General features: G+C 39.5%; 1 protein-coding gene across 1 annotated transcript in view; it reads right to left on the reverse strand.

Moving 5' to 3' along the window:
- Positions 1-5,907: 5,907 nt before the first annotated feature.
- Positions 5,908-13,368, reverse strand: part of RAB8B (RAB8B, member RAS oncogene family) — a 42,016-nt gene continuing 34,555 nt past the window's right edge. The window contains exons 7-8 of the mRNA XM_077829237.1: positions 11,653-11,703; positions 5,908-10,157 (exon numbers count right to left, since the gene is read on the reverse strand). Of these exons, the coding sequence (XP_077685363.1) occupies positions 10,065-10,157; positions 11,653-11,703 (144 nt within the window). The 3' untranslated portion in view covers positions 5,908-10,064. The remainder of the gene's footprint in view (positions 10,158-11,652; positions 11,704-13,368) is intronic.

The raw sequence follows: 13,368 nt of genomic DNA on the forward strand, positions 1-13,368 counted from the left end.
TTTCAGAGTAACAGCTGTGTTAGTCTGTATTCGCAAAAAGAAAAGGAGTACTTGTGGCACCTTAGAGACTAACCAATTTATTTGAGCATAAGCTTTCGTGAGCTACAGCTCACTTCATCGGATGCATACTGTGGAAAGCGTAGAAGATCTTTTTATACACATAAAGCATGAAGAAATACCTCCTCCCACCCCACTCTCCTGCTGGTAATAGCTTATCTAAAGTAAGGAGAGTGATCACTTTAGATAAGCTATTACCAGCAGGAGAGAAGGGTGGGAGGAGGTATTTCTTCATGCTTTATGTGTATAAAAAGATCTTCTACACTTTCCACAGTATGCATCCGATGAAGTGAGCTGTAGCTCACGAAAGCTTATGCTCAAATAAATTGGTTAGTCTCTAAGGTGCCACAAGTACTCCTTTTCTTGTTGGAGAAGAACACAGTGAAGGAGGGGAATGTGCCCTCAGAGCTATCATCTCCCGTATCCTTCTTGCTGAGATAATGGCGATCAGGAATGCTGTCTTTATGGAAAAGTGAGTGTGACGGTGGACCCCCTAAGGCTTTATGGAAATATGCTTTTTTTTTATATATATATATATATATGAATGACATAACTGGAATAGGTTTTATGCTACATATGCCATGTAACATCTCTGTAAAGGTTATGATCTACTGAATTTATTCATCCTATTTGTATGCATGTGTCGTTATTGTATTCGAAGTTATGAATATTGCTGTATATATGTTTGATTTTAAATAGCCTTAGTAATTTAAAAGTGCCTTAAAAATGCCTTAGTAAGGCATTTAGTCAGCTTCTTTAGAAAGGAATTTGCAAGTTAAGTGCCCAATCAAGAAGCACTTAACAGACAATGGATCTTGAAAGGCTTCAATCCACATAACTGAGTATACTACCTGCTGGTGGAAGGTTGAAATTGCTGCTAAGTGAACCTTTACTGAGCTGATAGAGCAGCTCAGTCAACAGATAGTTCAGGAGCATCGGTAGTGTGGCTGCATTCAGGTTGATGCCTTTGGGCTGACACCAGATTTGATCTCTCTTCCATTTTTGTAGGTAGGTACAAGTAGCTCCTTTCCTACTGTGTAACAACACCTCCTGTACCACTTCAAAGCATAATATCTTTATGTGTTGGAAACATGAAGGAGCCAGATATTTGAGTTGCAGAATTTGCAGGTTGGAATGGAGAGTGCACCCCTCATTCTGTGATAGCAGGTACTGAGTGATTGGGAGAGTTATCGCTGGACAGTGTTAGCTGTGACAGGTAAGGGTACCACATCTGCCTGGGCCAGGTAGGAGCAAATCAGGATGATGTTTGTTTTTCATTCTTTTCACTTTCAACAGGACTTAAAGAATTAGAGGGAATGGGGGAAAGAAATGTAAAGACGACCCTTGTCCCATAGAGGAGGAGGAGGAGGAGTGTCCCCCATGGAGTGTTGTCCAATCCCTGGTCTGGAGCAGCAGTACCGAGGACATTTCTTGTTCTGATAAGTAGCAAACAGGTCTACTGTCAGTGTCCCCCATTGCTGGAATGTCATGTAGGACAAATCACATTTATATCCCATTCATGGTCGAATGGTAACTTTGGGTTGAGGTTGTCCACTGTCATGTTGCATACTCCTGGCAGGTAGGTGCTGATATTAAGGTAGTGTGGGAAATGCACCAGTTCCATAACTTTAGTGCTTCCATGCACAGGGAATGAGATCTGGTGTCTCCCTGGTTTATGTAGTACGTGCAGGCCACACTGTCAGATATGACTTTCGTGTGCATGTCTGATCAGTGGGGTGGGAAAAGAACACATGCGTTTGACTGCTCTGAGTTTGAGCAGGTTGATGTGAAGGCATGTCTTGGATAGCAAACATTTGTCTTCACTGGGAGACCATTGAGATGCACACCCCATCCTATGAGGGATGCATTGGTGGCAAGAGTAACAATGAGGGAGGCTGAACAAATGGGATTCCCATACATGGATTCACTGATCTTTCCACCAGTCCAAGGATTGCTTGACTGCAATATAATGTGTTTATGCTGTCTCTGTTTGGCCTGCAAACTAAGCAACCAGGCTTGGAGGCATCTCATGTGTAGTCTGGCACGAGCTGTGACTGATGTGCCCGGGGCCATATGCTGCAAGAGCTGGAGCAAGTGTCTGGCCAAAATTTGGGGGCTGATTGTATTGTCTCCAACAGCATGGAGAGGCTGAGGAACCTGTGATGTGGGAACAGCACCTTCGCCTGGATGGAGCGGAGGTTGGCTCCTATTAATTCTAGTCTTTGTTCCAGTGTTAGTCAATTTTTGTGCATTGATTTGTTGACCCAGATTCAGTGTAGCCTGGGTGACTTGCTGGCCTTTGGTGAAAGAACATGCCCCAAGAAGACAGTCGTCCAGGTAAGGCTAAATCATGATGGCCTCAGAGCATAAGGGGGCTGCTACTACTGAGAGAACCCTGGTGGCTGATGAGAGGCCAAAAAGGGAGTACTCTGTACTGATAGTGGTCTTGGTCTAGCGTGAATCTGAAGCAATGTCTGAGACCCAGTATTATGGAAATTTGGAGGTTTTGAAGGTCGAGGGCCGAAAACCAATCTCCTTTCTCTAATGCTGGAATAATCATTGATAGGGTGACCATCCTGAACTTGTGTGCCTTGATATATCTGCTGAGTACTCCGAGGTCCAGTATGGGTCTCCAACCTCCTTTTTTCTTTGGTATTAGAAAGTAATGAGAGTAGAAGCCTTTGTCTCTTAAGATGTCTGGGCACAGGCTCTATGGCTCCTACGCTGAGGAGATGGTTTACCTCCTGACGTAGCAGACTTTCATAAGAAGGGTCCCTGAAGAGGAACAGGGAAGAGTGTTTGGGAAGAGGGAAGGAAGAGAAATGGATGATGTATCCATCCTGGATGATCTCCAGCACCCACTTGTCAGAGGTTATCCATTTCCAGGTGCTGTGGAATGGGGTAAGACTGTCTCTGAAGGGATGGGTGGGGTTTTCCAGCACAAGACGGCAAGAAGAATGTTCTACAGGCACCTGACCAACCCATCAAAAAACAACCATTTTGAGGTGGAGGGCTGAGAGGAAGTTGGCTGAGATCCTGACTGCTTTCATCTGGGGAACCTAGGCTTCTTCCTCTGTGGCTCGAAAGATCTCTGTGACAAGAAGGGAGATGTGTATTGTGATGAGTGGGGCTTGAACGGTGGCTGAGGGCTGTACTTTCTTTTGTAGGCAGGAGTATAGACTTTGAGGGATCGAAGAGTTTCCCTACAGCCCTTCAACGTGTGAAAGGATGTGTCAGTCTTCTCAACAAATAACTTCGTCCCTTCAAAAGGAAGGTCTTCCACTGTAATTTGGACCTCTTTAGGGAAGCTGGATAAATGAAGCCCATCTCATCTCTGCGGCCATGGAAATCAAGCATGCCACCACGTCAGCTGCATCTAGTGTGGACTGAAGGGATGTTTTAGCCACCAGTTGTCCCTTGTTGACTAAGGCCTTGAATTGATCCTTGTGAGAATCAGGCATTTGCTCAATAAAAGGTGCCGTAGGTACTGATGGAGCCGGACAACATTTTGGCTCCATTAGGGCTCGCTACAGGGACTAACAGATCTTTTATTAGAGGCCTTGTGTGAGTGGTTTGTCTTTCTGGCTCTCCTCCCTTTGAATTAGAGGATTGTGGTGAGAGTTCCTGCTGGGACTCCGGCAGTTGAAGGCCTGACTCTGTGAGTAGGATTTTGAGTCCCAGTGCTCTGTCTTTCCTAGATCTGGGCTTCAGTTGCTGATGCAAGCCAAACTTTTATGGAATGTACTCTCCCAGGCAGCAAACACACTGCGAGTGTCCATCAGTCAATGGGAGAGATTCCTTGCAACTGAGACACACTTTGAAGCAGAGCATACCCTTGTCCGGGGTGGGGGGTCACCCACAACAGGGTTGGTGGAAGACAAGCCCTTTCTTTTTCCCAGGCACAGCCCAATAAAAATACAAATGAAGTAACAAAGAAAAAGCTTCAAGGGAAGCTAAAATTAGCTAGTCTAAAAAAAAAAAAAAAAAAAAAAAGAGTTACTTCACAGACAGCTAGATCTCTGTCTCTAGCCAGGGGCGGTTCAGAAGGAACTAAGGAGGGATTGTCTGTGTGCACTGGCTAGCCTCATGGCAGGCAGGGAGCAGCGCCTGCACAGGCAGGACAAACTGCTACCAAAGGTCTCTGATCAGCAGCATGGGGATGCAGACACCTACAGTGAAGCATCCATAGGGACACTACTTGAAGAAGTCATCTTTTTTGGGACAGATGAGGCACTAAAGTGAAACTAAATTTTACCCAAATAAAGATGAGAATTACACAAATTTTAATAAAAGCACCATTTTCTTTGAAAGGATAAAGTTTCTATTGGAAACGGAGGGAAGAAACTAGAATAACTGAATATATACAAAAAGAAAAGGAGTACTTGTGGCACCTTAGAGACTAACCAATTTATTTGAGCATGAGCTTTCGTGAGCTACAGCTCACTACGAAAGCTCATGCTCAAATAAATTGGTTAGTCTCTAAGGTGCCACAAGTACTCCTTTTCTTTTTGCGAATACAGACTAACATGGCTGTTACTCTGAAACCTGAATATATACAAAATAAGATGCTGTTGTAGGGGGAAAATGAATTTATTATTATATCTCCAAGACTTGAGACAAAAGGCTCAATTATCAGATGTGCTGAGCATCAAAAACCAATTCAAATCAGGAGCTGCAAGTTATCAGCACATCTAAAAACCTGGCCCTAAGTGTGCAGTTCTCTAACCGGTCTTTAGGTGATTCACAAAAAGCAATAGCGTGAATGAGCAATGGGAAGGTGGTGTCCATGACAGGAGCGCTTATGAAGTAGTTCTCAGAATGAAGAAGTTGGGTATCTTCTTGTGTTACGCTATGTCAAAGGACATGTAGAAGGAAGATTTTAAGCAACTGTTAGGCACTAGTTGCATTCAATGGTAAAGATGTAGTTGTGATATGTATTTGCACTGTGTCCAAGTGAGAATCCAACTGGGAGGCAGAAAAGGTAGATAAATAGGTATGTTATGATGCCATTGGCAGAATCTGAATTCTGTAGAGGTTTTAAGTTTGGAGACCAGAAGTAAGGGTGATGACTTCTGGGGAAGATATTTTTAAAATAAAGTATACTGATATTATAGAAAAAAGCGTTAAGACAAGATGTCTTTTGTTTGTTCAATCTTTTCCCAACTAGTCCCTGTTTAAAATTACAAGTGCATTGCTTAGATACGTGTGACAAAGTGAACAGTATTAATTGCCAAGTTCAGTACTGCTAGTAATATAATTGTTAGCAATTACTTTTGTCAGACACCTTAATACTCTTTCAGCATTTGAATTAGCCTGGGTAGTCCTAGTATTTGCTGGGTCAGTCAATTGTATGTGCCTCAGATTGCCAAAGTCTGCTGGAGAATGAAAGACTTTTCTCCCCCTCACATAAGCTTATTTAATCACAAATGTTAGAGATTGACTAGATGGCCAAATACTGTCCACTTCTTCCCCACCCCACTTGTCTCTCTGGTAATGCAGGATTGCACCCCACTTTACATTTACTAGTGTTTGTCTAGTCTTGCTTTCAACATATGCTTTGGGAGAGTATTCCCACTCCCTAACACATATCTTTAAGTTACTCAAGTGTTCCCTCCTAGTAATCACCTTAAAACTTCCCCTTGTTCTGATGCAGAAGGAATTAGAATAGGGATAGAAGTTCTTGAAGAAGCTACTCCAAAAAAGAGTCAATTTCAGAAGCAAGCAGGCTAAACAAAACCTCAGGCATGAATTAAATTGGACCCTCCCCAACGTAATCATGTGTTAGAACAGAGTGGAAATACAACTTGCATAAGATTGATTACACGGAGTTACTTCATAGAAGAAACTGAATATTTTTCATTATGTAATTTTATTTGAGATGCACATTGTTGTAAAAAAAGTTCACATGGAATAATAAAACCATTCTTTTTTAACACAGTATCAGTACACAATTAATGATTAAGTTTACAAGTTAACATGACAAGTCCACTTTATCTGCAGGATTTTCACATTACGCCTTTGGAGCAGAGATAAAATGTGCTTAAACACACATATGGTAGAACAATTCTATTTGAAAATTAAGCATTTTCTTTAGGGCCATGCTTTTTAGTCTGAATTTAGTAACTGTATATTGCATTAAAATAATTGTAATCCCAAGGAAAAGTGTCATTTGCAAAATATATGTTTATAAGGCCATAGGAATGCACTAACATGTTTAAATTCACTGGTAACAAAGAAAAAGTGGGAAGTCCTGCCTTTACATGGCATTTTGAAGTACAAGGTATATTAAGAGTAGAGTAATGTGGCACAAGCAGCTCGGGCGCAGTAGAGGGAAGGAGCCAATATGTGCAAACAGCTTGTCCTTAAACTTTTACCTGGCAAATTTCACTTGATTATGTAATCAGATGACCAATGCATTTCCACAAATTAGCAACACATTTATGCACTTTACATGCTATTGGTATATCTTCCAAATTGTTACCCATCAAGAGTTCACAGAAAAAAAAATGTATTTCAAAAATACACCCCGCCCCCTCCACTTTTGGCTTGTGAAAATAATGGACTTGATTTCACTCGACAAACAAAAGACTAAAAGAGGAAATGCACTTGTGACAGGAAATACCTCATTTATAAAACTGCACTTTTCAAAAACCTTGACTAGTACTGTAGAAATCCCCACATTCAATAAAGGTAAAATTGCATTACATTTAATATGTGGTTTCGAAGTTTTAACATTAAACAAACTTCAAGAGATTTAATAACTAAACCTAAATCAAGTATTCTATGTCTACTCAACAAGAACTAAGCATTTTATGTGCATGGTTTGCTGATCACAGGATTGAAAGCTATAGCAAAAGAAGCATTGAGACCATATATTTTCAGGTTTTATTTTTTCACCATTGAGAAAAAAACAGAACACACTGCACAAACTGGGAGGGAAGGCAAGAGTTGTGGGGAGGAAACCCCTCACTTGACAGCAAGTAGGTTCTAGTCCTAATAAAACCCAAAGAAATGCCTGCGTTTCCTTAAAGACTAATGGAGGTCTTTAGAGCCAGGCAGGCTGCACATTTTCTGCTTTGTATAATGAATAATAGTTGGATCACCTTTGTTTTAATGGATATTAGAATGTTAGTTAGCTGAGGTATAGTCAGAGTCTTTCAAAAATTAAGATTATAGTCTTGAGTAAATTATAACAAAAAAAGACTGCACAAAACATTCATACTGGTATTAGAAAAACCTGAAGCATCCAGCAACTGATGCTCAGACATAAGTTATTATTTGTCTGCTTGCCTAAAGCAAAATATAGCTAGAAAAAGTTCCCAGTGAAACATAATCAGCTGATTTACATGCTCAAATACAGCACATTTTTCAATGTCTGACAACAGACTGTACGAGTAAAGAGGTCTATGTTGACCATTATCAAAAGTTAATATACTGATAAAGTGCGGCCCCTCAACCACTTAATACTGCTAAAAAAAAAATCAAATGTTTTACCTTATCCATAAGACCATAATGTTTTCACATGAAACTGGAATTTTTCAGTTTCAGCAGGGGACAGAAAAAATTATCTGTCACTAACTCCTTCTACAAATAGAGAAAGATGAGCATTATACGAACATTAAGCAAAGTGAAATATTTACTGCATCATTTTATCATGCATAAAGTGAATTTCCTATGGTCTTACCTCAAATTTATGTACAGTTTAGCATAGCTAAATGTAAGAAAATAGCAAGGATTTTTTCTTTTTAATACAACAGAGCAGATACCCCAATTTGCTGCTGCGTCAAGAAGCACTTTATAGACTCTCACTTACAGGCTCTTTCAAAAGGAAGTTCATGGAGACTAATCTTGTTTGTACACAGAACCAAACAGAAGGAAGACAGAGGAAATGCAACATAAGCAAAGCATTCCGTAAAAGTTACCAACCACAGAACATGTCAGTTTTGGTTTGTAGACAACTCCGAGATAAAAATCTGTGTGTTACGACACCAAAATAAGTCAGAGGTAAATTACTGAAAATTAACAACATTCATAACTGAAGTCATAACAGTTGCTGTATAGAAAGCATGTTGTTACCATACAGAAAACTTAACTGCATTAGCCTGTCCCAGAAAAATGTGAAGTGTAGGCCAGAGCAGCTAGGGTTGTTTTTGTTTTGAACATTTTTGCTAACTCAAAACTTTTGCTGTGCCTTCTAGTTCAGTAAGAATAGGAGATTGTGATTCACAATCTAATTACCAGGATCACTTTAATTATAATTAAGTAGCGGTGTGGGGAGAATGTGTAGAAAGCCACTTAAACTTTGGAGGAACCAGATGAAGTTTCTCAAGTCTATTCAGGACACTAATCAAAGTCCTTTTTGGATTCACTGCTGATGGTCCACTGAATTAGTTTCAAAAATATTTGAGACAGACCCCCAAGATGACAAATTCAATATCAGACATCCAAACTGAAGCAGAGTGAAACATTAACATAATAAACAGCGGATTGGTTGTTACCACAAAGTTAACAAAGCAGACATGTCAGAAAAGTTAGCAGTTTGTCAACAAGCCAATCCATCTGCACCTTATAACCAAAGTGGTGGACTCTGTTAAGTTTGTAGTTAAAGCTAACAATCGTCAAAGTTTGGCACAACAAACTAAAGCACCAGTTTTAATCATTCATGGAGAAAGATCTGTGAAAAACAAGCAAGTGATAAAATACATAAACTAGCTTGCAGGTGTTCAGAGGAGTTAGAAAGGCAATTAAGTTTCAACTTGGCTTCTAGCAGTCTAAATCACTGTTCCAGTTTCTGATGATTAACTTCTATAATTGCCTGTGCAGACTGAAGGCTTTACACATTCAGTATCAGCTGCATAATATTGCATTATAAGCCGTGGTGTGCCATTTTCTTTTATGGGGGGGCTTAACAACTATAGTGACTACACAGGAAGCTAGTCTGTGCATGCCTTTGCCGTCAAGGGTCAAGGTTTAGAGGTGTGACACGAATATCCTCAGCTTTGCTGTAAGTCACCCGTAGGAGCTGCAGTTAACTCTTCATACATTGGAGAACAGAATGCAGGAGTTTTGAATACCCTCATTCAGCTTAGCTACCACAAGTCACTTAAGTGATAGCTAGGATGCCCACCTGTGCTATGTTGAAGATTTCAACTCAAGTGTCATCAGAAACCAGAATAAAAATAAAAAAGATGAGTTGGGCTAACAGGAGAAAACTAGGTGAAAAATGAATGACCACTGGGGGGTCATTCACATGCTTTAAGAGTGCATTCAACAAATGAGATAAGAACTACGTCTATTTAGAAGACAACTCTGCTCTAAAAAGATTCTCTTAAGTTTGGTAAAAACCAATAGAAAAGAAATATCCTACATTCAGAATAGAAGATGCAGTAGCTTCTGTATGAACGGATTTGTGCATTTGTGAGAAAAACTGAATAAAAACCTATACAAGTTCTTATATGCCAATTTGTTTTAATAAGCCCCATTACCTTAAACACATCCATATAGCAGACATGTTCACATGTGTAGAGCAAAGATTACTGGAGATGTGATTTAATCTATTCTTTCTGGCTTTTTAAAATAAATTTGTAAAAGAAATTTGTAAAAGAATGCACAAATCTGTTAAAGAACTTACTTACAGGACAATAAACTGTGCAAATACAAGTGTTAGATTGTGCAGTAACAGGCAATAAAAGGCTAATATGGATGTGCAAAGTTAAAAGAAATGTAGCAGCTTTTGCAACAGGCATTAAAACAGAAAGTAATGAAGAAAATTAAGTCCTGCATTTGTGTCTCCACTTCATTGCTTCCACATTTGAGAAAAAGGAGCCTGACAGGTCAATGGGCTTAGTGAGCAAAATCCACTTGATATTTTGTTTAACGCAGTCAACGTTCATTGAAGCTCTCAGCAGCAGCTTGGTGGTATTATTTCTGAGGCTTTGTGACCCTGTGCTTTCAAAGAAGCAGAAAAGGTTTTTCTAAGTGTGCTGCAGTCTATCATTAGAAGTTCATCAAAGTAGCGTGCATCGAAAGAAGCTGCTCTTCTTCGATCGATTTTCAGTTATTTTCACCGGCCCACCAGCCCCTGGTGAACTGTTGTCGTTCTGCAAAAACAAAACTATGTTATGAATGGAGAAAAGCAGCCTTAGCACTCCCCCTTTTCCTTCACTCCTCAGCCTCCAAAGCATAAGTGAAATATTGGCATCAACTGTTTTTTGTAAGCAGAGGGGCAGTTTTATTGGGTAACTGACAATTAATCTCTTGGGAGCTGGACAGTTTGGAAACTCAAATTACCACATTAATAATGCACCCATATGAAAATCCCAGCCTGAAAGAATAGCCAATTGAGTTGCTAGGACAGTTTAGTGTGGCAAGGACCATCTTTATGATTTATGTGAAGCCTGCAGTACAGTTTTAGGACTTTTGAAATTTAAAGTGTTCACTTAGTGTTCTAAGATTTATAAATATAAACTCAACAAGTACTATGCACCTCTTAGCAGGAAATGGTTGTTTAATGGTGGGAAAGAGATCCCCATATGTATAATCTGTACAAAAGATGTAGACTGCTCTGGGATCCATGGAATTTAGCACACTAAAACATTATTTGTTCTTCTGAAGTTGTTTAACAAGCAAAGATATTGGAGGAACAAAGTTTGCAAAAATGGTTTGCATAACATTAATAGCACTGGCATAGCTAAATTATTGTCCACTGATAAGTGACAAAAGACTGAAAATTGAAATCAAGTAGTTTACCTAGAAGGCTTGTGCCAATGTCCTTTTTTAGAAATAGGTAATGATGACTGATCATTGTTCTATGTATTCTGCCCCTCCCATGCACAGAGGGCCCATACAGTAAGAGGATCTTACTGATCATGTAAATTTAGGGTCAATTCCCAAGCCTCTCATGTTCAAGAGTCATTAAAGCAAACCATAGCTGAAACTTTAAGGTTAAACATTTTCCATGTTAAATACCTCATTGTGAAACGCATGTAGCTTTGCAAAGTTTCTTTTAACAAAGGTTTTCAGGCATGATATCTGCCTGTGTAAATCTGTGTTTATTATTTTTTTGAAAGTGAGCAAAAGAGGGTCAGCTACTTTTGAGTATGAGAAGGAAATTTAACACTTCCTGAAAGGGGGAGGGGGGAGAGGGGAAATGCTATTTGTAAGAATAGCGCCATAGTAGAAACTTGTGCACATGCAGTATATTTTGCACAGTCCCCTAGTCTGAGCGAAAGTGTGAAAAGTAAAAGTAAAATAAAGACTGCTATAATGAATGCACACAAGGGGGCAGAGTGGAACCTTAACTCTGGTATTTCTCATTTACAGAAAGTTTCTGTGCAGCTTTGATGTTCTCTACATAGTTTTGTAGAGAATTTAATCACAAGTGCTGAACAGTAAGAGCAGCATTGCCTGCCTTCAGTTGTAAATCGCAAGTCTATGCAGAGACTGATTCTTTTGCCAGTCACAAAGCTTCTGGTTAGATTACTGTAAAAACAGTGGGTTTTCCAGAAGTATAAAACTGAAGTGTTTTAACACTGTCCTTGTAACAGCCTGCACCATGCACAGAGGTTCATGTATTGTGAAGCGAAAGGTACAAACCATTTTTCTGTTGAGTTTTGTCATTATATCCCGTGCAAGTGTGAAGAATGCCTGAAACCAAGGAGAAGGGAACATTAGAGACAAATGGTCTAATTTGGACAAATAGAGACAAATTGAATGGTCTTACATGTTTAGTAACCATGGTCTACAAAATATGCAATATTAAAAATTACATCAAAGGCACTAAGTGTGCAATGGATACTTTCTCATATGGCAATAGTCATGCTTTATAATCTGGTGTTTAGGTCAGCATCCTTCACCCCATCTTCTGCTGTTGAGCAGCCCTTCTACTGAGGCAGTTCACTGCTGTACATTAGACTGCTTTTCAAAGACTCAGGGCCAGAGTCCGAATTCAAACATGCAGCACGTGTATCAAGTTGTGTGCTGTGGTTAGAATCTAGCCTTTCAGGAGCACCATTCAAGGTGGAAAAGCTCAAGAGTTAGCTTGTAACAGAAAATTCAAAAGCTCCATTTCCTTTTGTCCCTGCCAATGCTTTGCACATAGGTTCCCAGACAACCCACCTACTCCCACAGCCAAAAACCACTTTGGCTTGTTTGTGCCATGCTCTGTTTGACAGTTGGGCTAATCAGATAGGGATACAAGTTGAGTGATGGCCAGAGTTTATTTTTTAAGGCAACTAAAATCCTCAATTCTCAGGGACCAAAAGGAAAGTGGAATTTCAGGTGAAGGCTTAGAACTGGAGACAAAGTTCTCAAGGGAAAGAATGGGAGTGAGTATGTGTCAGGGGGCTGAGAACGGGAAAGCATGCATTTACAAAGGAGAAAAAATGACAACAGCACAAACTGAGTTCCATACATGATTCACTTATTAACAGAATTAAGTGTTAACTTCTAGAAGTTAAGTGGTTGGAAAGAAGATTCAAGATTTACACATTACATTTGAGTCTGACATGCCTATTACAGGTCTTTATATAATAAAGAGGAGAGGAAAACATGAAAATTCTACAAGTTAGCCAGGCAGCTAGCTTGGAGCTCTGGCTCTTGGTGCCAATGTATCCCCTGCATTTAATTATGAAGGGTAGGAATAATGATGAAATTGCAGGATGCTCCTGACACTTAAGCAGCAAAAAATACCAGAGTGAGTGAACAACTGGAATAAGGGACATGCTTTTATCTAAAGTCCACTCCTTATTATCCACTATTAATATTAACATTATTCATTTTCACAATTCTGAAGACCACTACAAACAGAAAAGCATTGGTATAGAAATAACCTTAAATAGGTCAAATGCTATCCCTGATGCAGGACAATGAAAACAGAAATCCATTCTAGCTATGAACTATATAATGTGCCACACACTTCTCAATTTACAAAATTACTTTAGTGCTATCGTATATCAGTTGAGCTATTTTTAAAAATGCACATGTTAATTTCCACAATTTCAGGTTCATAATTGTGAACTTAATGCTTATTGAAGCCTCAAAAACAAGAGAGTGCCCTCCCTTTTATATATTCTTTGGAAAGCTTTTAGAACGCAGCGGCCTCCAGAAGAAAGCATTTACCAGCTGTCTTGCCTCTTATGCTATTTTTTTTTTACCTTCAACCAGTATTAGTTTTTAAGAACACTCTAAAAAAAAAAAAAAAAAAAAAGATTGCTATAGGTCATGACTGGTGTCTAGTCATTAAAAGATCTGTACATTTAAGCCATCTTGAATGAACTGATAGCTTAATCCTCCCTAAAGAAAGCACCAAAG

This window comes from Eretmochelys imbricata, chromosome 10 (genome assembly GCF_965152235.1).
Source record: "Eretmochelys imbricata isolate rEreImb1 chromosome 10, rEreImb1.hap1, whole genome shotgun sequence".
Lineage (NCBI taxonomy): Eukaryota > Metazoa > Chordata > Testudines > Cheloniidae > Eretmochelys > Eretmochelys imbricata.